The sequence below is a fragment of the Kwoniella bestiolae genome, chromosome 8 (genome assembly GCF_000512585.2).
Source record: "Kwoniella bestiolae CBS 10118 chromosome 8, complete sequence".
NCBI lineage: Eukaryota > Fungi > Basidiomycota > Tremellomycetes > Tremellales > Cryptococcaceae > Kwoniella > Kwoniella bestiolae.
Window position 1 is genome coordinate 581,598 of NC_089248.1, and position 27,058 is coordinate 608,655.

Sequence of the window (27,058 nt, forward strand, 5' to 3'; positions counted from 1 at the left end):
ACTTGGCCGTTTCGCGCACTCATAATCTGTCTGACATCGTACACTGCAGTTTACGCTCACGTGATATCTTTTGGCTGGCCAGCCTGCGCGTGGGGTCGAGAAGAGATTTACCTCCTGCCTCCTACCTCCTCTCGCTTTATGAGTATGGGGTACGGTTTCGTAGAAAAACCATTATTAGCGGATTGAAGTGAATTGATGAGTGTTGATACAATTTTTTGCGGATTGGGACTATCTCTTGTCGTTGGAAGGTTGTGGCGTTGCGCGCCCAAAAGAAGAATGGGAAGCAAAAAGACAAAGAAAAAGAAAAAGATGGAAAATGGTGGATTTGGTCATCCAACGATATTTCAGACCGCCTCAAGCAAGCACCGCCACTTCACATGTTGTGCAGCTCGAGCCCGAACCAAGTAGGAACAAGTCTCAATACATCCTCAATTCTCGTCGGTAATGCTTGTTATAACATGCATGCATATCCACCGTGATTGTCTAAGTGGAGATGTACACATGCCACATTGGTCGTCCATCGCAGCTCATGACTCTTCGTTAATCTTCTTCAACTCCGCCATACGACTCTACCCGCATATCCAGCATCTCCATCCGTCTGATAAGTCGTCTCAGCTCTTCAGACCTGCATCATAAAGCAGGATCAGCAAAGGTGTCATACGAAGGTTGGAGAGGTGGGAGATCGCTCACCTCGCACTCAAAGCAGCTTCAAGCGGTTTGAGTTGTTTACTCCCATAACTCTGATTCTGCTGTGTCTGTTCCTCCCTTTGATGTATATGAGACTCGGCAAGAATAGGTCTCAGAGCTGCCAACTGCTCCTTCAACTGAAAAAAACCAACCGTATCAGCATCTACACCTTCTTCCATTCTATTGACCGTGACTAAAGAGAGGTGAACCCACAATCTGACTCTTCGTGCTCAACGCCTTCCCCTTACTTACCACTCCACTCCCTCCCCTCACTCTGACCCGCAACCTATCCAACTCTTCAAACCATTTCTTCTCCTGCTCTCCCAACTCAGGCTTGAATTCCTCTGTCAACCTTCCCACCAACCCATCCAATTTCTCTCCCAACGATTCCTGCTTCTCCAACAACTCCTCTGCTCTTGATATTGCAGAGTTCTTCTTGAGGGTGGATATCTTCGCCTGAGATTCTTTGAGAAGTTTGATCTGCCTTTGCAATTCCCTTACCTGGAGGTCTAAGCGATTCTCGATATTTTGCGATCCGCTCCGTATTGCCTGAGTACGCTGTCGTACCTGGGTGGAGATCTCGCCGAGGACCCGTAGATGATCTGGCGTGATGGTTGTAATGGGTTTAGAGGAGTCTGGTATCTTTCTTTTAAGGATTTGAGTAGGATTATAAGGTGTAGTAGGGGTTCGTATCGAGTTGATAATTTTTTCGAAATCAAGTGGTTTGACTAGTAATAATGACTGGGCGTCCGGTTCATCTGATTTGCCTTCTTCCTCGGTTGAGGTGGAAGGATGGGGTATGATCGAGGTAGGGTCTGCTACGCGAAGGTCCAGCTCGACAAATGCAGCTTGACCTGAGGAAGCAAGTGCGACCAGGCCGTAGCCTAACGTGATATTGCAGAAGTTTATCATCCCAACTATCGGTTTCACAGGTGACCTATAGCATGAATTTTGTGAGCTATAACATCAGTTGTCAAGAAGCCAAACCTCTTATCTCACCCTGCCGACTCCACATGCCTAGTGACTTTGCTTCCTGGTAGTACCTCTGCTCCTTCCTCCTTCCTCAATTGTTCGACCCACGTTCTCGCATTGATCGAGTCTACCCCAAAGCTGTGCTGTACATAGAAAACATCACGATATAGAGGGTCGGCTAAGAAAGTGGGTGCATTGGTATCGATACTTTCGAGATCGGATTGAGGGAAAGGCAGTAAGACAGATTCGATGATAGGTATTACTGGTGTTGAAGTGGATGGATCCTGAGAAAGGGTCAGCTATCATCAACTACTACCAACACCAGTGATGCAGCTTACCCTAGAGCTAAGCCATCTCGGTACAGGCTTCTCCACTTCCAGCCCTATATCCACCCTTCCTCCCGACCAAGCAATCGCGATGATCGTCTCTGTTTCCCCGTTCTCTTCTTCTTCTGACGGTGGGATGTGTGAAATATACAGATCCGTTGCAGCCTGTTCATCATCTTCATCACCATTACCTATATCCTGTGGTGCAGGGGAATACACCAAAGGCCCCTGTCTAAGCAAAGCTCTATGTGCTCCAGGAGCAGGTCCACCAGATTCCGTCAAATGCGGTGGATGTACTCTGACGGTTCCCTCGGCAGCTCTGCCCTTAGTGGGCGTATCATTCGAGCGTATACTGGTCGAACGACTCAATAACGAGCTTGTCCTTCTTGCCGATGGCGATTCAGGGAGTACTTCATCCTTCTTCTGCTGTTCCGCCATTTTGACTTGTTTGACTAACGATTCGACCCATTGAGCCTGGAACGTCGCTCTACCAAGACCTGCTTCCCCCGCTCCAAATACATCTCTAGCCTCTCCCTGGATCTTGGCTAATCGAGCTTCGGAATACGCTTTCAGCCCCTGTAGATACCGTATAGGCATCTCGGTGCGAAGAGGTAAGATCGGTCCCATGGTGTATATATCTCCATTCGCAATTAACACGTATACTATCAATGGCGAGAAGTCGATAGAACCGAAGGAGAAGGCGAAGGACGTTGCGTAGCGCGAGAGAGGATCTATGGCAGTGAATTTCGATGAGGAGGTGGTCGATGAAGAGAGGAAGTTGAATGTTTGGACTGCGTCGTGAGGTTGAGTGATATCGTATTCGCTGATTTCGTGTTGTCAGCACAACAGTCGGTCTTGAGAGGGAAGAAAGATACATACCGTAATTTACCATCGGCTGTCAAGACCCATAGGGAATTTCCACCGTCTCCCCAAGGGTGCCATGAAACTTTGGTGATAGTGTCATTTGATGAAGGGGAGAATTGAAACTCGTCGACTGGTATGGCTCTATTGAAGATCTGAATTGAGCTGCTGAAAGATCAGAAGGCGAAGGTCTAGACGTAGCTCACCTGCAATCTACTTGTCCAGAGGAAGAGTTGGAATAAGTGCTCTTCGGTAATACCAACACTACTATCTGATTGTGTCCTACTACAGCTAACAGCCTACCATTGGGATTGGGTATAAGATGATGTACGGTGAAATTAAGACTTGGTGATTTCAGACTCTGCCAAAACGTCAGCTCTTCAGCTCACGCCTCCATACCGAGTGGTTGACTGGCATACCTTATAACTCCCCACTTTCCCATCTTTCACCTCCCAACCACCTTCCCCACCCGCCAACGACATCATCCGAACCTCTTTGCCCATGCCTACTAGCAAATCCTTATCTCTCATCACCATCCTCCCGTACTTCTGCCCCACCAGATCATCTGTCGGTCTGTCCACCAGTTCCCATTCTCCATCTTGAGAGGTGGAGGTTGATGAAGAAGGGGGGATGAATATTGAGTGAGAGCGTAGGAAGGGGAGGGAGAATGGTATTGTTTGTGACATCGTGCTGTTGCTCTGTCTAGCTCGTAGCCCACTATCTAGTTCTGTGAGCTGTGAGGGTATTGAGAGAAGCAAAAGATGAAGGATATGTTGAATGGATGTCTTTTATATCATCTTCAACATCCATCACCTAGTTGTAATTTGATTCCGTCATTCGTCTTCGCGTCTATTCAACTTCCTCCACTTGCATGTCCACCTCTCCATCAACACATCCCCTTTGTTGATCCCTATCTCATCCCAAGTCCATGTATAATCAAGTTCCACCATCTCCATCCATAGAGACACGGCTCTTACTGAACGGCTTGCTTCTCAGACGGAAGTAGTTCGACCAGAGCTGAACGTTCAATATGTCATCGGACCCACTCCCGCCGCCACCACCGCACGAACCCGCCCATTCAGAGTTGGACGAGAATGACGACCCCAATGCACTCAATTCTCTATCAAAATTCACCCTCTTCGAGACCAAGAGGTATGTCAGCTTCCTCCATGACCATGAAGCCAAGCTGAACATGACATGTTTAGTCGGTTCTACATCACAGCCTCAACGGCTGATACGCACCGAGTGCTCAAGATCGATCGGACGGATCCTACTGTACTAAATGTGGTGGAAGATTCAACGGTGTATGATAGTGCCGAGCTGGACTTGTTGTTGAGGATGGTACAGGATGGGAATAAGAGTCAGGGGGGATTGGAGAAGGTGTTGGAGTTTCAGTATGTTTATCTGACGCTCTGCTGAATTGGTGAATGGGAAGGCAGGGTCTAATGATTGAGGTCATAGTGGTATAGTCGGGTTTGTCAAGTTTACCGCTGGGTGGTATCTGATCCTGATTACCAAAAGATCTGTCGTGGGATTACTGGGAGGACATTATAGTGAGCTAATTTATGAATGCAACTTAGAAATAGCTAACATTCACCCTCGTCCCAGTTTACCACTGCGACGAGACAACTGTAAGCTGTCAGACATTCATAGATGATCAACAACTAACTAAGCAATGAATGGGAGTAGCTCATTACTATAGCCAGTAAATCCGAGCGTACCTCGCAAGAGACCAAGTGAGCTAGATCGGGGCAAACGGCGATACAATGAGCTCTGACGATCGAGTAGGATGTTACACACTTTCCAGCATGTCGATCTTACCAAGAACTTCTACTTCTCGTAAGTTGATTTCTTTCCCTGCCCCTGGCCTCGCTGCCCGATTCCCCTGAGCTGATATCCATCTCATGATAGATACTCATACGATATCACCAACTCCCTCCAAACCAACTTGACAGTATCTCCCTCGAAGCGCCGCTGGAATACCAGATTCATGTGGAATCACTATCTTCTCTCTCCCGCGTTCGATCTAGAAGATCCGAAAGGGAGGAGCAAATGGGTGTTACCGCTGATCTATGGCTTCTTGGATCAAGCTAGTAAGCTGTCTTGCTATCGTGACTCCCGTGCAAAATAGCTGACAGATGATTGTGGATAGAAATAAACGTCTTTACGAGAACCGTCTATCTGACGCTTATAGCGAGAAGATCAAGGCATTATGCAGGAGCAAGATTCTTGACTAGGGGTGCGAACGAACATGTGAGCTAATTGTATTGCTTGATTGTGCAGACCAGCTGATAACGCAGTAGGGTCATGTCGCGAATGAAGTTGAGACGGAGCAGATGTAAGTCAGCTGCTCTTTGGGCGCTTGTTTCTTCCGAAACTGATCAAGATCATGCAATAGAGTATCTGAACCTCTCGCAACTCCTTTTGGCAGTCGGTCCAAGCCCGATGATACTCATCCGCTATCGGACTTTGGAGCTGGGTATGGTGCATATACCAGCTTCGTACAGTATAGAGGTAGTATACCAGTCATGTGGCACCAAGAGAGTAACCAAATGACTCCGAGACCGCCTATAGAGAGTGAGTCGGATCATGAAGCATTAGCACCTCAGACTGATCAATCGTATCTTCAGTCACAATCAAAGACCCCTTCTACACTCCCGCTGCCAAGCATTTCGACGATCTTCTAGGTAGATACGGTGCTCCAATCTTCATCCTGAACTTGATCAAATCCCGAGAAACCGTACCCAGAGAAAGCAAGTTACTAGCAGAATATGGTCAATGCGTAGAATACCTCAACCAATTTCTGCCTGAGGGGAAGAAGATGACTTATATAGCTTGGGATATGGCTCAGGCTGCCAAGAGGTCAGCTTTTGTGCCCACATCGTTAGATAAATCTAGCTGACAGGATGGTTGTAGCGGTCATCAGGATGTTATGGGTGTTCTAGAAGACATTTGCGAGGAAGCATTGCAAGCTACGAATTTCTTCCATGGTGGTCCGGCGAGAAACGAAGTTGGGTGAGTTTTGTTCCTTCTCCAGCTGCATCGTCGATTGAACACCGACGATTGGCTGATCTCACCGATTTCATGATAGAACCGGACCACACCGCGATAAACCTCTTTTACAGCACGGTATCCTCCGAGTAAACTGTGTCGATTGTTTAGACCGAACCAACGCCGCTCAATTCGCAATTGCCAAACGAGCTTTCGGACATCAGCTCTACGCGCTGGGTTTGATCGGTACACCCCATTTACCATTCTCTTGCGATGCTGTTGACGTGTTGACGGAGATGTATCATGATCATGGAGATAGTGAGTCCAGCTTTCCGACATGCTGAGTTTTGAGCTGATATATTGGATGGGGCAGCTTTGGCGTGGCAGTATACTGGAAGTGCTTTGGTGAATAGGGTAGATACGTATAGGAGGACGAAGGCTGCACAGTGGAGTAGTCATTCGAGGGATTTGTTGGGTAAGCAACTGCTTGAGGGTACCCGTCTAACTTGGCGCAGATGCTGAGTTTATGGATAGAAAACATACGGCGGTTCTATAATAACTCGATGCTTGGTGAGTTGAACTCCACGTATTGATAGGTGAAGAAGCTCATATACCATATCTGTAGACGCGGATAAACAATCGGCAATTAACCTGTTTGTAAGCTGGGTCTTCCATTGCCTTCCCTGGTCGAAAATGCGCGAATGAGGTAACTGATCTTTGATAAACGACTTGTCCAGCTTGGAGTCCAACCTTCACCGCCTACATACGATCTCGCGAGACCAAATTATAAGCAGTGGTTCACCCCTTCACACCTTGAGGAACCAAAATCGGATGACCTGGCGCCCATAAGTCATGTGTATAAGGAGTATTATAAGCCACATATATTAAGTCAATTTGGAAGACTGTATGCTTTGTGAGTTGTCCGCTGGAGATCAACGGCCCTCGGAAGCTTGGTCAAAGTGACGGATGCTGATGACCCATTTCATGACGCAGCACAATGAATTCGACTACTAGATTTCATGCGTGAGTGAATACGACAGCTTCTGCCAGCGTTTCCTCTGATAGCTGACACGAAGTACTCACTCGATTAGGAAACCCAAAAACGAGATGCTAGCTAGTCCGTTCGAATCGCGAGTACCCACCGAGCTAGGATCTCCCACCACTCATCATTCATTGTACGTTATCCTCCCAGAATTTGCCCTTGCACTTCGTCATATCCCATATATACTGACCTCATTTCGATCATCTATTCAGCACACATCGAGTCGCTCGTCGCTGGGCAACCCCCGTACCTGTTCCAGGCTCCAACACCTCTTCGACCCAACAGTCCTCCAACCCTCAGGCAGAAGATCAACCCAATACTGACCACCATGTTCATCCCCATCCCCACACTCACCCGCCCCACCCACTCGAAACGATGGTCTCGTCCCTCCTCAACCCACCAGACTTGGACAAACGTATAAAGGATTACGAATGGTACACCCAATATCACGCTTCGGAAGAACTCGAATCCAATACATTATCTGAGGAAAAGGACTTACAGCTCTATATCAAAGTCTCCAAGTTGTTTCAAGGGGAATTCGAGCATGATCAAATTCAAGTCGACTCGAACTTGTTCAATCCTGCGGTCAATGGTGGTAACCTGGGATTGAACTCGATGAATTGGTTATCCACTGCCAATGCTCATACACATGAGAATCTGTTGCTCAATAGAGATGAAGCTGCTGCTGGCGCTGGCGCTACGGTGGATATAGGTAAATTGGATGAGTTAGGGAAAGTCAATTTGGGGTATTACGAGAATTGGTTGAAGAGTGCTTAATGTTGATGGTTTCGTTTTCGTTTCATTTTGCGTTCTTCTCTATTGCTTTTCTATTGTATACAGATTCATGTTGTAGGATTATCAGATTGTTGTGTATATGTAAAGTCTCTGCTCGGGTGTGATGACATGGTATGTTGTTATCATTATGTTTCCTTTCGTGAACATTGCAATCTTGTTCGTCAGATTCATATCAAGTCAACCAGATAGAAGCATTCATGCAAGATAGAATGAGTCTTAAATGTATACACAAGAAAATCTACAACCTTCCCTTTAATGTACATACACCGAAGCTCATCTGCACTTCCGTCCCTCACTCATTCGTGAGCATCTGTCCTGTCACTGCGCTGCTTCGTCCCATGGCCATTGAGCCACAGGTCAAAGCATCACCTGGTCAGAGCAGCCACACTCTATCTACTGCACCGCCCGATCCTGCTGAGGCGGCGTTCCTCCCAGCTCTCCAGCCTCTTGCCCCTGTCCAGCAGCAGCAGAACGATCAATCTCCTCCTGCGTGACCCTCTCCCCTCCTGGTATAGGTTCGATTCCTCTTTCCCTCTCGACCGGAATATCTTCCTCTTCATAATCGTCCGAAGCTGAAGCTGATTTCCCTTCATCTCTGTTGACCCTCCAACTATACCCATCATCGTCCTCCTCTCCCTCAGAGGAAGAGTCCGAAGCACCTCCGAACCATCTTGTAATTGACAATTGAGATTTCACCTTGGGCGGTTCACCCGTATTCCGACTTTGCGGTGGTGGGTCTTCGGTGGAAGGTGATACCGATGATTGTTTGATAGATCTGAATGGCGAGCTTAAAGCTGAGAGGGATGGCGCACGCACATGTCGGAGTGTATCTCCAAGATTGATCGAGTAGCCTCGTCGGGTCGTATTGGTAGTAGTCACTATTTCAGGTGTAACACCTCTGGACCTACTGGCAGACGGGGATAGAAGTTGATCTTCCACTTCGTCCGAATCCACGGCAAATACCTCACTTGCCCTTCTTCTCCTTGGGGTATTCTTCCTCCTACGGGTGGTTTGGGATAACCCCAATCCACCGCTGCCTCCTATGGATTGCGGTTCAGGTGTAGTGGTTATTCCCAAACCACCAATTCCCTTTGATCCTCTCGCACGTCTCGTCCTACTTGCGAAGCCTGCATCTACGTCAGATTCTAATGGGATTATATCGGGTACTCTAAGTCCACTAGAATCCTTGGGTGGTGATGTGATATCATTGGAAGTTCGATCTCGATGGATCGCCGACCTTACTTCCGTACGTCCTCGCAAGATTGCTCGCTGCATGCTCATCCGTCAGCAGGTGGTACGCTCAGTCAGGAGAACCGTAGACTCACCTCAATGGTCATTCGGTTCTTGACCATCCTCAAAGCTGGCCAAGTGACTCTTTGACCGACTTCAAGCATATGGTCCAGTTGACTCCGATCCGGATCAGACAGTATTCGGAACCAGTCCTATGCATTGATTCAGCACATATCTCATGACAGATAGATCGCAAGACTCACTCTTATAGTCGTCCTGGGAGTCAGGGTAAGATCGCCAGAGAACCTCTGTAAGAATACACCACTCCAATCACTTTGTAAGATCTGGGGCATGAGATCTAAATCACGTATAACCTGCATGTATAGAACCATCAGCATCGACTTCTTCGGTCTTTCGGAAACCTAGCCTCACCTTGAAATGTTTCGAAAGATCCAACTTGATGTACGATTCCAACGCTGATAAGATGAAACCACCTCTCCAACCTTTTCCTTTCCTGTGCGCTACAGGTCTACCCACAGAACCTCTTGGCGCGAAGAAGAAAAGATGAATATGGGGATTCGTCTGCGACACGATCGAGAAATTACAGTTGAACTGGGTGTGCAGCGATCCAAGTGGTATATCCTCTCTGTGTCAAAGGTCAGCTTATCTAGATGCTGGGACACAAAATGGGTAAACTGACCTCAAACTGCCATCCTTGAATCGCGATCCACCTAGATTGTGAGGTTTGACATTTCCATTACGGTCTTTAGCCATGAGCACGACCTGAAGGTAGGTCAGCTTTGGCTCTTGCTTGGTGAAGCAAATAAATAGCTCACAGGGTTGAGGATACCAGGAACAGCGGCACTAGCGAGGTTTGCTGACCAAATGAGACAATTAGGTGCTGTGAGATGATTGAGTAAGATCGTTGGCCTGCGGCGGCTATCAGCGAAAGGGTGCGATCTCAGATTGATGATGTGACTTACGAGTGTCTATCAGATGGCACGACGGATATGTTCAAAGCTCTTCCCGTCCTTTCATAAGCTTCTTTGAAAGTCATACTCCCCCGAGTGAACCACATTGACTGACACAGTCAGGTCAGTAAGCGTTATCATGTGTACACTGTAAAATACTATAGATCTGTCGACTCACCTTCCTCGCCCAAGTCACCGTATCGAATCTCGCACCAGTCTGTCTCAATCTCTTGAACCAAACGTGGAAAGGATCTTCACACGCGGTAATTTTGTCCGCCAACTCTGGAATGAGCAATTCTTTGAGTTCGTCATCTGTTCTAGTGCACAGAAGCGAAGCAATCAAACCACCAGCCGAAGTTCCAGTGATGACCCTCGGCAGGAGATCGGCATCGAGGAAAGCTTTTACCACTCCAAAGCTGTTTCAATGGTCAGCAGATTCCCGCCGCGTATTGCAAGCGGGTCAACATACTGATAATATCCGAAAGATGCTCCTCCCGACAGACATAGCGCACTCGCACCATAATGCTTGTTGATCGCTCTGAAGAACGCTCTTTTCTCTTCCAGCGATACGTCCGTGGCTGTACGAACGGCATCAAGACACGCTACAACTTCGTTGACGTGATCCTCAATCAGGTGTTTAGTCCCGAAGAACGTCTAAACCCATGCTTAGAGTAAGCTTGGAATTCTCATCGTAGCACAGAGGGAGTTGGAGCTCACCTCGCTATACATCTTGACGCTCTCTGTCCCCGCAAAATTGCTTCTCACGCAAACGGCCAAAGCGTCCATCAAACCCCTCGTGTCTTTAGCAGCTCGCAACCTCGTCAAAGTCCTCTTGACTCTTTTCACCTACACATAACATCTTTTCAGCTATTGCATCGTTGTCGGAACCCGTACAGCTGATCACTCACAAGCGTGTAATCGAAATACGAATCTTCCTCAGTCTCTTTCCACTCATCGAAACCAAGGTTACTATCCAGCTTCTTAGCTGCGCTGATCCATTCTTCGTACGTCTTGGCATTCCTCAACTCCCTTCTGAGTTTCACTTTGGGTCCTCGCCATGCTACGAGCCATTCAAACACGTTTACCACTTGGCGGGTTATCACGTAGGTTAGGAATTCGAAGTATATGATGGTGAAGAAGAAGCCCTGGCAAATGGATGAGTAATGATCGTCAGCTCGGATCGTGATGAGAAGAACAATCACGATCCCACTCACAAGTAATGGCCATCGTATCAAGTGATATGTCAATCCTTGATTGGAAGTCCGAACGCGTCTTCTATATTCCACTCAGCGATGAATTCTCCCTCTGCAAGCTAGCAAGGTACTCACTTGGATACACGTTGATGTATAGGCTACCCATGGAAGTCTTATTAGCATTCCATACTCTTTGACGAGAAGCAAGGGGTAAACATAACGCACAGCAAAATCAGAAGTAGCCGTCAACTTCTCTACCCTCTCCCCTCCGCCTGTACTTCCACTTTGAAAAGCTCCGTTATCCGGCCCATACTTCCATGTGGTGGGTTGCAACCTGGAGGAAGAAGAAGAAGTACCGATGCCCGGTGAATCGAGTGGCACAGGCGGCGATCTAGGCGATAAGGGCGATGATTCGCCTTCGATATGTAGCGTATCGTTTATTGATAATGCAGAGGCGAATGCTTTGAGATGCCTAGAGTGGGTATTGTGATATATTGTCAGTGTCGTGACGAGTCCCTACGGATAGAGTGATAGTGATACTCACTCTTCGTTCACGAAGTTCTCGTTCAGTAATTCGTCCTTCCTCGAGGTGGGTGTGCTGGCTGTCGAAGTGACCATTTTGGACGATGCGTGAATGACGTCAAGAAGTGATTTATCAATGTTGATGATGAGCTGTTTGTGTATCGCTTGATGATTGTCTTTTGTGCGCTTCTATGTTGTTCTATCCTTGTTGAATCATTGTCTATGCTGTTTCACGCTGTTGCTCCGTGAAGGTGTGAATATGAGTGAACTGAATTGGGATCATGCTGTTGCACTCGTAGTGTTGTAGTTGAGCAAGTGGTTGAATGAGCATGGAAACGACGTGGGGCACAGATCACATACCCAAGTGGCGGTCATCTCCACCATCAGCCATCCTCCTCATAACCGGTGTTCTCCTCGGTGAGCAGTGCTCGTCATCAAACATCGCCATCAGCAAACTTCACTGCCTTATTCTAACAAGATACATCTCATAGCATCAATCAGACATCATAACAGAGTGCATCTGGGGACACGTCGCAATGTCAACTCCACTAGTCCAGCAGTTCCCCTCTCTCGCGCAATACCCTCCCTCTTTCCTCAAAGATCTCCTCTCCTCCCCCGAACTGACCGAGGCCTTTCTCTTTTCATTACCAGAGGTCAAAGACCTAGCAGCAGAGGTTGAGAAGCTCGGTAAAGAGAACGACGAGATTGCTAGTATGTTCAGCTTCCTGGCTATTTCCTTCGTCAAGGAAGATCAAACTGATATATTGATGTATGATGCAGGACGGAACCTCGAACTGAGAGACGAATTGATAGCGTTGAGGGACGCTACGGCCCAGTCGTACGCTTATGCAGAGGGGTTGAAGAGGAAATGGGTGGATATCGAAAAGGCTCAGGCGAATTTATATCAGGTGAGTGGGGCACACTCTGCTCAAGCACAACATGCTGCTAACACGGTGATGTTTGAACGATGATAGCGCAACAGACCTTCCTTCCTTCATCTAAGATTACGACATTCCCTTACAGCCCAAGACGAAATATCAGAAAAGATAGCATCGGCTTTCATAGAAGGTAGATCTGCCAATACCAGCTTACCCCCTTCGAGAGTGGATTCGCCCATGCCTGGTGCCAGTGGAGAGGGGACAGCTACGCCCATATCAGGTGGGGATAGGGTGAGTACCGTACTGCTTATACCTCGGACCGGAGATACACCTTATTATTCTTTATCTTCTGCTACGATTCAACCTGCAAGGTATAACATGATATGCAGAGCGCTGACTGCTCGTTTTGCCTCATATCAGAACCAGAACAAAGCAATAGACGACTTTATAAACGAGTTCAAAGCTGCGCGCAAGACTTATCACAAGCGTGCGATCTGGGCAGAGAGGTGGTCAAGGGGTGAAGTAGCCTGGCGGGATGATTGAGGGGTAGTATGATATATGGGTATCGAAGGGTCATCCGAGTTGTAACATCCTATGGATGTATTGTCATCACACAACCAAATATCATAGATATATCGTCCGACGTTATCCTCTCAAGTCTTACTATACAAATACAAAGTCCCCTATCAACTTCATACCAATTCAAACTCTAATACCTATAAGCCCTCAACCATACTCCAAACCCTCTCAATCCCCCACCCCTCCCCCAACTTATAAAAAACATGTTCCCTCACCACTCTACCACTCCCATCTCCCAGCTCAATTTCCAACCTCGCCCCTATCCTCCTATCCTCCACACTAGCCAATACGTCCACTATCCGAAAGATCGATCCGGGTATGATGAGCTTGTGATATTCCTCGGGGGAGAGCAGTCGATCGTTGTGGTTGATTTGATCTGCTAGGTATGGGTTGAGGGTGGAGTTGGGGAGGGAGTTTATGGAGGAGATGTAGGAGCGGTAGTGGGATATGAGATCTTGGTTGGAACTTATGGCGGGCATGGTGAGGTGCTTTGTATTTGTTCTGGTCGAGTGGTAATTAGAGGGGTGGGGTGATCTTGTAATGGCTGAGATGTGTGATCAGATACTAAGTCATGTCAAGAACGCTCTCATATGTGCAACGCTCTTCTCCTTCTCACACCTAGGAGACCAGATAACAGATAAAGAGGATTACGTCATTTGATTACTCATCAACGGGGCTACACACTACATCTACATCCCATCAACCAAGCATCCCCGTGCGTAACGACACACGCTACGAGGTGACATGAGATAATATGCATGCATGTATATGAATATGGCAAATTTCAACCGACAATCGACCCAGAAAGTCAACCCAACAATGTATGCACAAACACACGCAGAAGATTCTCAGCTTCAACGTTCCCCACAAGTCCTGACGTTATAGCTCCTTCAACACCCTCTCAACAGTCCCAACAAGCACCTCCGCATGCCTCTCCCCAAACGTCAACATAGGCCTCAACCTCACCGTCTGATCACCACATCCACCAATTTGCACACCGTTATTCCTCATCTTACCTACGAACGTATCCCTCAAAGCGGGAGAAGCCATATCCCATGCGAGATATGTTCCGTCGCCCTCTCCTCGGAAGTTCATAATTTTCCCTTGGGCCGCACCGGACGAGAAGAGGGATTTGAAGGATGATGCCAGGTTCAGACCTGTGGATGCGGTGTGGGAGACGAGGTCGTGTGATTTGATGAGTTTGAGCATTTCTCGAGCTTGAAGTGCTCTGATTGGATCTCCCTATAAACCAGTTCCAGTATATCAGCCTTTGTTCCGCTCTGTTGATCATTCTAATTGTATGATTATGTAGGCACATCCATGTACAGGGGAGAGAGCGATAAAACGACTCACCATCCAAGTGTTATAGTTCCTGTACGGAGCATTAGGTCTCGTCTCCTTCTTATGAAACACTCCAGCAGCTTGCATCTTCTTAGAGAAAGTCACGAAATCAGGTTCCTCCCCTTCCTTCAAACCCCACTTCTCGTGAGCCCAGAACGTCCCAGTGGCTCCCACACCAGTCTGCACCTCGTCGACGATGAAGAATGCACCGTGTTTTTTAGCGATGAGACGGAGTTGTCGGAAGTAGTTGTTGGAGGCATGTCGATCCCCTCCTTCGGAGAGGATAGGCTCGATGATTACCGCTGCGACTGGTCGGGTTGATTTGCTATGACCAACAAAAAGCACATGAGCACATCAAAGAGAGAGTAAGGAAAAGTAGGAGGATAGACGAGACATACCTCTCAATCAAGATCTTCTCGTATTCCTCCAAACACCTCTTCTCCTCAGCTTCGTTCTCCTTTACATGCTCTTCTAATGGGTAATTCAATTCCGGGAAGGGGGCAGCAGGCCAGTCGAAAGCAGGAATATCGACCTATGTATGGGCAGCAGATCAGTATACAACTCTCAAACAAAGTGTATTTAGGTAAATGCTGTCACGAGGATCATCACCCACCTTATGTATAGCCTTACTTCTAGTCGCACTCAAACTTCCAAACAATCTACCGTGGAAACCCGATCTGAACGACAGTACGGATAGTTGAGGTGCACCAGGCGTATGATTGTCCATACACGAGTCTGTGCGTTGATGTGTACCGGATCAGCGTCGGGGGTTGCAGGAGCTTATCAATCAGAGGGTGTCAACACTTACCCATCTCCTCTTTTGTGAACGGTACATCCGGACCACCTCTCTCCCTCTGTCTGTAAGCCATGAAAGAGCATTTGAAAGCGGTTTCTGCGTGATACACAGGACTGATCAGCAGTTGATCACCTTGATGAAGGTACAATGTGGGAGAGACAGCGGATTACACGTGCAAGGTAGGGTACTCACCATTCGCACTAGATCCACAAAGGGTGGTAATCAACTGATCCAGTCCCTTGGGCTGGACAGTCAGTAGACCAGTCTTGAGCCATTCTGCCCATTGAACAGGTGGGAAAGAACCCAATGCAGGTCTATTCATAGCTGCCTTGGCGAACTCATCCTATGTTCACACAAGGGTATCAGCTCATCAAATTCTGAGTGACGCGTAGGACAATAAGGTTGACAGTCAAAGGAGGGCGTGTGAAGCTTAACTATATGGAGTAATATGGGAAAGAAGGTTCTGATAATGAAAGGAGGGGTGTGTTACCATACTCCGTACTCACAGTCTTGGCTAGTTCCAACAATGCGGGAACATTGTATCCCAAAGCGATGGATGAGATTTGAGCGAATACGTCGAGTAGGACATTCCCATCTGCGTCGACTAGGTAGTTTCCTATACAGATACAACGCGATCAGGACCATTCAAGCGAAAAGACGATGCAAGGGACTACAAACGTACCGCTCGATTGTTCGTAGTTTGGTACAATCACATGAGTCCTTGGATCTTGAAAGGTATCAATCTCTTTGCTCTATTATCCGGTGCACACTATCAGCTAATGTCTCGGTATATGCGCATACTAAAGAGTAGGTGGGGATACTCACAGCGGCGACACCTTTTGGTCCAGGTACCTTTTCAGTCTTGACTGATGGACCACTGGGCTCATCAGGTATGAGGTCCAATGAGGAGAACTGTCTAGCTTTTGTACGAAGGGGACGAAGGGACTTGGGGGTGGAACGAAAAGCTCGTGAGAACATGTTGAAGAGTGTCGGTTGGAGGGATGAGAAGAAGAAGGTTCAATCTAAGTTCTACTCTATTGTCTATATATACAGGACGAAGGGAGTATGTATACCAAGAAGAAGATGGACAAGACCGAAGCGATCTCAAGAATTGGGGTTCAATCAAAGTCGTGTTTCGTTTATACACAGGTGGATATACTACGCAGTCCACTCGTAGTCGTGATGCGATGTGTAGTGATTGATGTTGTTGTGTTGATTAGACCAGAATAGCAATAAAAGATAACAGATGATTGATCGGCGATGAGATGAAGATGAATTACGAGTAGATAGAGTGTTCTCTCCTGTTCGGGTAGGAATGTAGGGGGTAGGCGAGATTGGGTTATAGGTTGTGGATTTACCCGAGTTTTGGATATTTCGGCTGTTCCGTACGAGTGCTCTTCTGTTTCCTGAAATGGATTTATACATAGGAGGGCTAAGCTCTGTGCATATAGAATACTCTGTGCACTGTATCTTTGATGTATGGCGCAAAGGCGCTAAAAGGGAGGTGTGATGCCATCAAAACACGCCTTCTTCATCTTCTTAATTGCTCATCCCTCATCACTACCGCGCAATGATCGCCTTCATTCTCCATTAAGCCTCGAGGCTTGTTTGTCTAGATTAGACTAGACATGTGTGAATAGCGTTCTGGCGGAAAGGCAAAGAAAGGAGAGCGTCATTCCGGAAGTATCCCATCCTTATCGGACTTGTCTTGACAATTACTTAACGGTGCGTGGGGAATTATTGTTGACGGCGATTTTGCCGAGATTCTTAGGTGGGCATATTGCTCGGTCATGCAAAGAAGCGAGATTCAGGATACAATAGTCCTTTGCATCCATGACCCCGTTCGGGATTCACACGCTTCTTGAACAGTTAGTTGCATGAGATAAGGATTTGTTACTAGACTTGCTGTAAGGTAGCTTATCGTCCAAGTGCGTGGCTTGTGGTTTGGGTATTTACGCCAGTCGGCCTTGACCGACAAGAGTCAAAGACTGACTGTTCGCAGCGTCAATCTCGGATCGAAGAGATAATCGCAACATGAGTATACATGTTACATATATAACATACACACATAGTCATAGGATCTCATATTCAACCGGTCCCCATCTCCAGCGCTTCGGGAATAACACAAACCAAGCAAATTCCCTTCCTTTGCCTTTTCTTGATCCAGTCCTCGACTTCGATTCCGTTCCTTCCCCACTTTGATACATCACCCCCCCCCCCCATCATGACCCTCATCCCTTCTACACCCTGGCAAGATATCGCCGCTGCCAAACGACAAGCCCGAGACGCCCTGATACCTGAAGAATGGCGTATCAAACCTACCTCCGCCGATAATGTTATCGATGTCCCGAGGACGTGCGGTGTACTATCTCCGAAGGAAATAGAGATTACTGAGCTCGATGCTCCTACTTTGGTGGAGAAGATGGTAGAAGGTAAATTGAAGAGTTATGATGTTACTTTGGCTTTTTGTAAGAGGGCTGCTGTAGCTCAGCAATTGGTGAGTCATCTTTATCCGCTTATACAGGCATACAGTAGCTAAGTGAAATGTCAATTCTTGGGCAGACAAACTGCCTTACCGAGATCTTCTTCACTGCTGCTCTCGAAAATGCCAAAAAGATCGACGAAGAATATGCTCGTACGGGTACTTCACTGGGACCATTACATGGTTTGCCAGTCTCCTTGAAAGACAATTTCTACGTCGAAGGTGTAGATACCACGGTTGGGTTCGTAGCTTGGGCGAACGATCCTGCTCCGAAGGAGAAAGAGAGCGAGATGACCAAGATCATGAGGGAATGTGGAGCTGTATTATTTTGTAAGACGTGAGTGGGATCTACTATTACAATACCAAACAATGGATATCCTGACAGTGTTATTGGAATACAGCAACGTGCCTACAGCTATGATGATAGCGGAAACGTACAACAATGTTTGGGATTATACTACCAACCCATACAATAGGAAGTGCTCTTCTGGTGGTTCATCGGGCGGTGAAAGTGCTTTGTTAGCATTGAAAGGTTCGTTGACCCCTCGTCTTTTCCTCTTCTATCTGATACTGGGGTCAAGATGAACTTACTCTATACACTATAGGCTCTCCCCTCGGTGTTGGAACAGACATTGGTGGATCCATCCGTAAGTCTACCATCACGATAACGCATGATAATGACTGATCCTTTTTTCGCTGATTCTCAGGTATCCCCGCATCGTTCTGCGGCCTATATTCCCTCAAGCCATCTTTCGGCAGATTCGCGACCTACGGTGCGCGATCCGGTCTCCCAGGCCAAGAGGCCATCAGATCCATCAATGGTCCCATGTCTACGTCCCTTGACGCGATTGAACTATGGGCAAAGAGCGTGGTGGGGAAGGAGCCCTGGTATAGGGATCCCAACATGCTGCCTATTCCATGGAGAGAGGTTAATGTACCCGAGAAGCTATGTTTCGGTAAGTCACCTACGTCTCCCCTTACCCCCTGTGATATGACTATGGTGAAGCTGATGTGCGGTTGTATTAGGTCTCATTCTGGATAACGGTATGGTGAAACCCACTCCTCCAGTCACCCGAGCATTGTTACAGGCGAAAAAGGCGTTGGAAGCGGCAGGACACAAGGTCGTCGAATGGTCACCGTGAGTCCTCTCTCCTCTCTTGTCGGTCCCAGCGGTACGGAACCTATCTGATGACCAATGCCGACGTAGGTACAAACCCGAAGAAGCCAACAAGATAGTCAACCAGTTCTTCCAGGGCGATGGCGGAGTGAAGATAGCCCAATATATCAGCTTATCGGGCGAAACCTATCCAGAGGGACTATCAGCCTACAAAGCGAGACATGAGGCATTGAAATCTACTCCGCCGTTGGTAGGTGAATTATGGGATACACAAACGGCCCGAACGGCCTATTGTAAGAAGGTGTTGGATCATTGGTTGAGCAGTAGGGAGGTCACGGGGACCGGTAGACCTTTCGATGCTGTTATCAGTCCTGTTACACCTCATTCAGCATGTCCGAAGTGAGTGTCCCTCTCATGCCTTCCCTCCCTCGGACTTTACGAACGTCTGCAGACTACTTTGCTGAGGCTGCTGGTCCGGTCAGAATGGCATTCAACGATCACGTAGCATATACATCCATGTGGAACATCACCGATTACTCAGCGACCACCTTCCCCGTCGATTTTGTGGACCCTTCGGTAGATGCTAAGATAACGCACGAGGCCAGAAACGAGGTGGAGAAGAAGATCTGGGATAGATGTGAGTTTTTGCCGTCCAAGTCCTTCCCGTGATTGAGTGCGCAGCTCAACAATGTGATTTCTCCTAGACGACGCTCAAGAAGTGGATGGTGCGCCGGTGTCCCTACAGCTGGTGTGCCAGAGGCTAGAAGAAGAGAAAGCTTTGAAGTTGACCCGGCTGGTGGCGAAGGCTCTGAAATCTGCTTGATGTGCTTAAATGGATGATAGATAGATAGACTTTTGGGTAGATGCATCATATGCAGAGATAACGTGCAGCTCATTCCCCTTACACCATCGGATGTACTCTGCCTACCCCGTTTGTGATGCGATATCCTACATACTCTCTGTATCACTCCTCTGATTTTCCACACACACATAATCGGCTGTACTCTGCCTATCTCATATCGAACGAGATGGCTCACAAACTCTCCGTCCGGGAGCAGCTCAACGAGACCAGCCATACTCTCGTCGAGTAGATGCCTTCTTGATATACAATTGGACCATTTGACTGATTCCACTGTAATGTACTATGAAGCATCTCAAAGTTCACAACCACAATAGTGCTGGCTACATCGAGCCACCCGAGTCTCCAGCCGCCACAAAATCGCAGCTCCGCCATCTTCCACACTGTTCCGACGTTCCACTTCAAGTATCTCATCGACCATTTAGCCAATCAACGACCTCAGAAGGAAAGCACCTCTTATCTCTCAACTTGAGCGTGAGAAGAATTCGGGTACGGGTCCGAATACTCGTATGTCTCGCATTTCGCCAAAATTGGATGGAAAGGTCAATACCATCGGTCAATTCGGCTAAACCTCTCAGAACAACATCGGGCTCTACGCATATGTAGACCCCGCAACCAAACAAGCAAGCAGAAGGGCTATGATAAGGAGGAATGCAAAAGAGGTGGGCAACGCCTCATGAACCCCGTCCCAGCTAAACTTTATTTTTAGCTTCCGTAACGTACGGTATGTGTGTGCCTGAGAAAACGGAATTTGCGGAAAGGGATGTATGTACAAGATAAGGGATGGGATTTTGGTGGGGAAGTCCGTGCGTGAGTCGAACGATATGATGCTTTGTCCGAAAATCTTTGGCTAGGTGTTGATAAGACATCGCAGTATGTATGACCCACTTCTAACGTGAATAACAGTAGACAGCAGCACGAGCAAGATTTCTCGCCTAAATCAAAAGTGACCTTGGCATGAACTCCGATTGAAAGAGCCGAATTTTGCTTGTATGGAGTGAGTGAGTGAGATAAGGAGTTAGCCGTGAATGCGTCATAAGGATGTGTGATTACATATAGCTGATTTTGGAAGATAGATGATCAACGGTCCCCTCATTCTCGTTCTTTGTCAACATTTTGGAAGCAACGAACACAATGGGCAAGCTACAAGTCAAACTTGAGACTTTCTTTTGGGGTAAACCACCCTCCGACCCGAAGGAAAGGAGATTATTGTTGAAGCTGGATCTGGTCATTCTGTCTTACGTCTGTTTATCCTGTGAGTGTAACACTACCATCCGATCCATTGTGGTCTGGTATGAATGCTGATCGTCCTGTTCTACCGCCGTTAGATTTCTCCAACTGTGAGCATGTGTTTCATCCGAACGAAATAGGGCGGCAACTAATATGAGACTTATGCTACATCGAAAGATTTGGACAGAGCAAATCTCGCTAATGCTGTGGGTACCTCCATCTCACATAACATACCACTAGCTGACTGATCTCATAGTACACAACGGGTATGAAAGAGGATGTGGGGTGTGAGTTCACTTTTAAGCCCATCCATCTCATCTGCATCGATGCATTTATTGACACGATACGTTATGTTACGTTTAGTCAAAGGAAACGACTACACCTACGCCAACTCATTGTTCACCGCTGGATACGTTATCGGTCAATGGCCCTCGGCTCTAATCCTCTCTTCAGGTCGTATCTCCCCGAGGTTCTGGTTCCCCTTCTGTATGGTAGCTTGGGGTTTGTGTACACTTGGTACTGCTTGTGAGTACTGACATTCTCATATGACTGATCTGTCTTAATACATAAGCTGATCTTCGGTCTGCGGCATGATCGTCAGGGGCCAAGACACCTCATCAAGTTTGGGGTATACGATTCACCCAAGCTTTGTTCGAGGCTTCTACTTTTAGTGGTACTCATGTAAGTTTACGTTTTCATACCCACTGTGACTCGATGTATTGATTGATGGTATGTTACGATCTGCAGTATATCCTCGGATCGTGGTACAAAGATCGTGAATTGGGCAAACGAAGTGCAGTGGTAAATTCGCTCTCCGTTCTTTTCTCTTCAAGAACAAGACTGAATCATGACATGCTGATAATTGGTTATACTCGCAGTTCGCTACCGCCGCTCAGATGGGAACCTTGTTCTCCGGTATAATGCAAGGCGGTATCATCTCCAACCTGGACGGCAAGAATGGAATGGCAGGATGGCAGTACCTCTTCATCGTCGATTTCGCAATTACCATTCCGATTGCTATCTATGGGTTCTTGATGTTCCCCGGTACACCTCACACTACCAAGGCATGTGAGTGCAACACCCCCGTATGATCCAATCGACCTGTCCCTATATCCAGAACCCCTCCCCCTGGAGCGTGGTCATATTAGTCTGTGAGATGTGTATGAGACCATGTCACATTACCTGAGCTGACATCGGTTGTATGTGAATGCTTAGTCTGGCTCACCGAGGAAGAGAGAGAGATGTGTTTACGCAGACTACCCCACGTCGAGCACGTTAAAATGACACCCAGCACATTGGGCAGGTCAATCAAAAAGTTACTGGGCAGTTGGAGATGGTACCTTTTCACTTCGCTGTTCATGCTTTCCGCAACAAGTTTCGAGAAAGTCGGTGTCTATACGGAGTTTAATTTGTGGTTGAAAAGTGCAGGATATACCAAGCAGCAGAGTAAGTCTATCTATCTCCTATCTCTAATCCTATATCATCTGCACCTCAATGTCACCAATGCACATATGCTAACTCCCACGTCTACACGCAGTATCATACTACCCCTCGATATTTACCGCCATGGCCATCGTATCTACCTATGTCCTTACCCTCATTTCCGATGAGACTCGAAACCGATTCATCATCAATCCGATCATGTTCATCGCGGTATTCATCAGCAGTGTCATGCTCCTAAATTGGGATCATCTGAACAAGGGGGCACATTTCTTTGCGTACATTATTGGTGGTTTGGGATACGCTGGACAGGCTTCGAATGTGGGTGTCATGTTTCTTATGATTGTTTATACTCAATTTCTCCTGGAGAAGAAGAAGGCTAATGTCGGTTCGGATCGTACCATGTAGTTCGCATGGGCAAATGAACTTTGCAGGGACGATGATGTCCTTCGATCGATAACCCTGTTCTCTATGAACTGTGAGTTGCATTTCTCTTCCCCTGGCTATAGACCCCCAAACCAGGACTTTCAACTGATCAATCATTCGTCTTGCAACTCGATGTAGTATTCTCAAATATCTGTAAGTCACTCAACACCTATCTACACAAAAACCTATATTTATACTGACTGCATGCATGCTCCTGAACAGGGAATCTATGGTATCAAATCGTCGCCTGGCCAGTCGTAGAAGCACCAAGATTTAGGAACGGTCAAATTGCAACTCTAGTCACAGGTGCAGCATCGGCAAGTCTAATCCCCGCCCTCCCTTACTTTACATTGCTATACGACCCGATCCCATACTGATCTTATCATTGCTACGTGCAGGTATTCGTAGCTGTAGCGATCCTATACTGTTCTAAGCGATACCCTCCAGACTTGCCACAAGCTGAGATCGTCGAGTTTGATGGGAGGTTAACGGACGTTACTGGTACGCCGCATGGAGAAGGGGATGTGGAGAGTAAGGATCCGGAGAATCTACATGGAGCTATATCGACAGTCAAGCACGTCTAGCTCGAGGGAAAAGGAAGAGGAAGCGAGTCGATGGGAGGGTTCGGAAGGAAGAATGTCGAGTAATACGACGAGTGGTCAAGATGAAGGGAGAGTCTGGGGGCATCCCGTCTTGGTCTGGTTGAAATACCCCTTGGGAAATGCAGTTGTATTTCGTTATTGAATCGTTCTGTCCTATCTACCGATAATAATCGATCAGGTCATTGACATACATCTGTTAATTGTTAGTTAGTTTAGAAGAATCAAATATAGTAGATAGGTAGCCGTTGAATAGACAAATAGATTATTATGCATTGATGCGATGTACAAACAAATCACGTAGAATATCATTATCTTGTGTCTTCTGGGGTGGAATATGGTTGAAAAAGGTCATGACGAGTGAGAGGCCATTTGTAAGAACTGCCCTGCATAGGGCTCTAAAAATGTATTGATATGATTGAGTGAACTTCGTCTTACCCTTGATGATTCGATTGGCAGTGATCGTGATGTTTGGTTGTGGACTTGTTGCCTTGTATTGATTGTATTTATCATTATCGATTGTATTATGGTTGGAATGATTCGATGTCGTAAGACGGACAGTTGATTTTAGATATGAGACTTTATTAACAGGGTACGTGTTGCCGACATCGGATCGCCCTATGGGTACGGCCACTGGCACAGCGCCGCAACCCATTTGGCCATATTGACTTTCTTAGCTTCGTTGGCAATGATGAAGGGGTGTTGAAGGAGCTGCCAAGGGTATGGGCGTTCGGTTCCTGATCGTATCAGACTATGTCACGCAACATCAATGTTAGTTCAACTACTACATGACGTCGAGATCGAGGTACGATTGAGCGAGACACTCACCAAGTATCCATAAAGCTCTTGAAACCTTCCGACCAGATCCTGCCAACCGACGGATCATCGATCATAACAGGCGTAGGAGCCGTGACGATGTATGATAACAATTCGATAGGAGCGACCGATTGATTTTCACCTTCAGGTGGGAATGGGAATCGAAGATGGGCTACTTCGTGTAATGACATGCCTAGTGACCATACGTCCGCTTTGATCGAGTATGGTTGGTTCTGGATACGTTCGGGCTGATCGAGGGATCCGTGAGATCAGCTTCTCCGCTTCCTGGACAGGTATCGTCTTACAGTGGGAAGAGGACCGATGCGAAACAGTACTCACAGCCATGTAGAAACTCGTTCCAGTGAATGTACCAGCTATGGAATCTACTAATTCACCAGACACACCGAAATCACACAATTTCACGACTCCCTGTTTCGTCAAAACGATGTTGGATGGCTTGATATCTCTATGGATGATTCGATGCTCGTGTAGGTAGTCTAAGCCTTTTAAAACCTATAACCAATGGGGAGTCAGCCTTTCTTCTACTCCTTGGTAGGACACCAGTCACGCCTTCCCACAAGGACTTCATGGATTGCATAAGCCAACTAACCGAACTGGCTATCCTCCCTAAAACATGTTCCGAACACATCATCCCACCTTTCTTCATCTTGCCTACCAGGTTATCCAGACTTCCCGCTTCGCAATATTCCATCAATATACCAATCACACTGTCCCGTTCAGTCAGAAACGACCCGTAGTGCTCCACTATATAGGGCGATGAGCAGACGTTTAGTATTTCTAGTTCTCGTAGGAGCTGTTTGTGCATTGATGGGTTGGTCGTTCGGGCGATTACCTGTGAAGTGCGAATGAATATACGATTAGCATCTCGCACATTGGCAACATATCACAGAGATACCCGAGATTAACCCAAAGAAGCGAAATGGATCCCTCGTATATGGGTGAGGGTTGTCAGTATGAGAGAAAACTACTCACCTTCTTAGCCATGATCTTCCCGCTCTTCCTATCCTGGACCAGCTCGACCGCGCCTCCTGTCCCCTCACCTAACCTCTTGATTGAGATGAGATCTTCAGGATCGAACACCGGACTTTCCTTCTGTTCATGGCCATCTTCCGAGGACACCATAACGTTTCCATAGTTATCATATCCCGAACCACCATGTCCGTTATCGCTCGACTTCTTATCAAAGCTACTTCTCCTAGAATTATCTTCACTCGCACTGGCACTGGCGATCGCACTCGATCCGGAGATATCCAGACTTCTGATGGACAGCAGATCATCCACTTGTAGATTCCCATTACCGGTATTACTATCTCTCCTTGTAGTGTGCGTAGTGGAAGATGAATTCGCTCTTGAACGTGATCTACTAGCATTGGAGTTCGCCCTAGATCTAGACTTGATGGATGAAGAGGATCCCATTGAAGAAGCGGAGTTAGGGTCGAATCTTGAGTTTGTTAATGCGTATTTTATATCCTTGGTCATCTCACTTAATCTCTTACTCCCTCCGTCTGGGTCTTCACCATTATTGAACCTTCCAAAACCATATGATGATTCCTCGTCTTCATAGTTGTTTCCTCGAGCTTGTAATGTGGGATTCTGGTCTTCTCCAGGTAAGAACGGAGTGGGCGTCTTTAGAGCCGAATTGAGCAGATCATTGTCGACGTTTGCGTTCGACGTGTCACAGGGATAGTCGTGCCCGCTTGAGAATCCTGGTCCACCAGAGGAAGAACCTGGTATACTGAGTTTCAGCATGGGTGTAGAGGCCCTCGAGCTTGGACCTGCTCCTGGACCGGTTGAGAGGTATTGCTGCGAAGGTGCATTTAGGAGTGGTGGTCTTTGTCGGACTGGTTGGGGTAGTACTGGGTCTGCCGAGGTGGATGAAGATGGAAGGGACAAAGGGGACGAAGAGGATGGCGTTGATACGCCAGATAGACTGAGCTTCGGACGATTGGAAGGTGAGGGTGAGGCTCTCATGGGTTTGAGAGCTAGGGCGGGGAGTGTGGTGGGTATTTGCCAGCCGTTTTGACCTGCTTGGTCGACGTTGATTCCAGCTGCAGCGGGTTGAAGAGTCAGCGTACTCGAAGAGCGATAGCCCAGCAAGCTGGATGATATGAGGAAGACAGGTAGCGGGTATAGAAAGCGGAGGATACTTTTACTCACGAACATTCCCAACAGGTATATTCAACTTTGGCGGAAGAGGCGCAGCACCTGACGAGTTCCTCGTTGTCGTTGGATTAGGCCTTGCTCCTCCAGGTCTACGCGGTGGTGCAGGTGGGGTGGAATGACCTTGACCTGATGGCCCAGGCGCAGAAAAATGATGGTAGTCCATGTCCTATATTGAAGGTGCAGGGGGAGAAGACATGAGGGAGTGAGAATGGTGAAATGGATATGAGATGAGATGAGAGATGGAAGGGATCTCTCTGTCGTGTTTTATATATCCTTGTACTCTGTACTCTGCTTGTACCAGTTGACGCTTTGACCACTTTGTACTTTGCAACAAGTGAGTGACTTGATTCTGATTCCGAGTCGAAGCTAGTTGACCAGGTTGACGTGTATGAATGTGGTGTATGGTACAATGCGGAGGTGTATGAGCGGACCGAGCGTCGCGAGTTTCAAATGTATGGTATTACTGTGATGACAACTAAGAGATTTCGTTTCGTTTGTTTGTTTGTTGTTGCTTGCTTGAGAGTGATCAAATGCTCTATATCGACAATGCCGGGTCGTTCGTTGTCGAAATAAGGTATGAGAAGCCAATAGTTATGAATTCAATGCAAAGTTCAAAGTTTACTTGTTACTTGAACAAAAGAGTGAAGCAATCATATAACCAACGTCATGCACAGCGAGGTACAGACTGAGGAGGTGGGTAACGTAACGGCTACAATCTGTA

General features: G+C 47.3%; 9 protein-coding genes across 9 annotated transcripts; 4 read left to right on the plus strand and 5 right to left on the minus strand.

Moving 5' to 3' along the window:
- Window positions 1-540: 540 nt before the first annotated feature.
- I302_108805 (uncharacterized protein) lies at window positions 541-3,532 on the minus strand (the record flags this gene model as incomplete). The annotated part of the gene is made up of 8 exons (XM_065870732.1): window positions 541-625; window positions 691-824; window positions 901-1,624; window positions 1,687-1,943; window positions 1,998-2,808; window positions 2,865-2,990; window positions 3,053-3,207; window positions 3,266-3,532. 8 exons carry the CDS (start codon window positions 3,530-3,532, stop codon window positions 541-543), a joined length of 2,559 nt encoding a protein of 852 aa, XP_065726804.1.
- A 344-nt stretch (window positions 3,533-3,876) lies between these two features.
- On the plus strand, window positions 3,877-7,656 carry I302_108806 (uncharacterized protein; the record flags this gene model as incomplete). The annotated part of the gene is made up of 20 exons (XM_019194532.1): window positions 3,877-3,998; window positions 4,052-4,240; window positions 4,308-4,399; window positions 4,455-4,477; window positions 4,536-4,582; window positions 4,635-4,685; window positions 4,758-4,939; window positions 4,999-5,099; window positions 5,150-5,184; window positions 5,245-5,423; window positions 5,477-5,708; window positions 5,763-5,861; window positions 5,938-6,155; window positions 6,211-6,312; window positions 6,372-6,407; window positions 6,463-6,494; window positions 6,575-6,750; window positions 6,831-6,860; window positions 6,929-7,012; window positions 7,092-7,656. 20 exons carry the CDS (start codon window positions 3,877-3,879, stop codon window positions 7,654-7,656), a joined length of 2,595 nt encoding a protein of 864 aa, XP_019043368.1.
- Window positions 7,657-8,067: 411 nt separating this feature from the next.
- Window positions 8,068-11,686, minus strand: I302_108807 (uncharacterized protein; the record flags this gene model as incomplete). Its single annotated transcript, XM_065870733.1, has 15 exons — window positions 8,068-8,943; window positions 9,000-9,116; window positions 9,168-9,278; window positions 9,337-9,550; window positions 9,605-9,687; window positions 9,741-9,834; window positions 9,888-9,985; window positions 10,054-10,291; window positions 10,345-10,529; window positions 10,593-10,721; window positions 10,784-11,020; window positions 11,090-11,150; window positions 11,204-11,226; window positions 11,294-11,540; window positions 11,613-11,686. The coding sequence occupies 15 exons, from the start codon at window positions 11,684-11,686 to the stop codon at window positions 8,068-8,070; spliced, it is 2,787 nt and encodes a 928-aa protein (XP_065726805.1).
- Window positions 11,687-12,126: 440 nt separating this feature from the next.
- I302_108808 (uncharacterized protein) lies at window positions 12,127-13,011 on the plus strand (the record flags this gene model as incomplete). Its single annotated transcript, XM_019194534.1, has 4 exons — window positions 12,127-12,301; window positions 12,371-12,498; window positions 12,565-12,759; window positions 12,889-13,011. 4 exons carry the CDS (start codon window positions 12,127-12,129, stop codon window positions 13,009-13,011), a joined length of 621 nt encoding a protein of 206 aa, XP_019043370.1.
- A 173-nt stretch (window positions 13,012-13,184) lies between these two features.
- Window positions 13,185-13,526, minus strand: I302_108809 (uncharacterized protein; the record flags this gene model as incomplete). Its single annotated transcript, XM_019194535.1, has 1 exon — window positions 13,185-13,526. The coding sequence occupies one exon, from the start codon at window positions 13,524-13,526 to the stop codon at window positions 13,185-13,187; it is 342 nt and encodes a 113-aa protein (XP_019043371.1).
- A 400-nt stretch (window positions 13,527-13,926) lies between these two features.
- On the minus strand, window positions 13,927-16,162 carry I302_108810 (4-aminobutyrate aminotransferase; the record flags this gene model as incomplete). Its single annotated transcript, XM_019194536.1, has 9 exons — window positions 13,927-14,289; window positions 14,401-14,713; window positions 14,787-14,920; window positions 15,002-15,123; window positions 15,197-15,280; window positions 15,377-15,527; window positions 15,691-15,800; window positions 15,867-15,936; window positions 16,010-16,162. The coding sequence occupies 9 exons, from the start codon at window positions 16,160-16,162 to the stop codon at window positions 13,927-13,929; spliced, it is 1,500 nt and encodes a 499-aa protein (XP_019043372.1).
- Window positions 16,163-17,408: 1,246 nt separating this feature from the next.
- Window positions 17,409-19,606, plus strand: I302_108811 (uncharacterized protein; the record flags this gene model as incomplete). The annotated part of the gene is made up of 9 exons (XM_019194537.1): window positions 17,409-17,681; window positions 17,747-18,003; window positions 18,068-18,198; window positions 18,272-18,313; window positions 18,374-18,622; window positions 18,693-18,804; window positions 18,874-19,182; window positions 19,266-19,420; window positions 19,488-19,606. 9 exons carry the CDS (start codon window positions 17,409-17,411, stop codon window positions 19,604-19,606), a joined length of 1,647 nt encoding a protein of 548 aa, XP_019043373.1.
- Window positions 19,607-20,776: 1,170 nt separating this feature from the next.
- Window positions 20,777-23,322, plus strand: I302_108812 (uncharacterized protein; the record flags this gene model as incomplete). The annotated part of the gene is made up of 13 exons (XM_065870734.1): window positions 20,777-20,897; window positions 20,971-20,982; window positions 21,050-21,078; window positions 21,129-21,159; window positions 21,236-21,397; window positions 21,474-21,553; window positions 21,620-21,673; window positions 21,751-21,940; window positions 22,088-22,318; window positions 22,410-22,633; window positions 22,721-22,790; window positions 22,961-23,055; window positions 23,137-23,322. 13 exons carry the CDS (start codon window positions 20,777-20,779, stop codon window positions 23,320-23,322), a joined length of 1,485 nt encoding a protein of 494 aa, XP_065726806.1.
- A 633-nt stretch (window positions 23,323-23,955) lies between these two features.
- On the minus strand, window positions 23,956-26,500 carry I302_108813 (uncharacterized protein; the record flags this gene model as incomplete). The annotated part of the gene is made up of 6 exons (XM_019194539.1): window positions 23,956-24,088; window positions 24,166-24,401; window positions 24,493-24,666; window positions 24,764-25,006; window positions 25,147-26,222; window positions 26,332-26,500. 6 exons carry the CDS (start codon window positions 26,498-26,500, stop codon window positions 23,956-23,958), a joined length of 2,031 nt encoding a protein of 676 aa, XP_019043375.1.
- Between the last annotated feature and the right edge of the window lie 558 nt (window positions 26,501-27,058).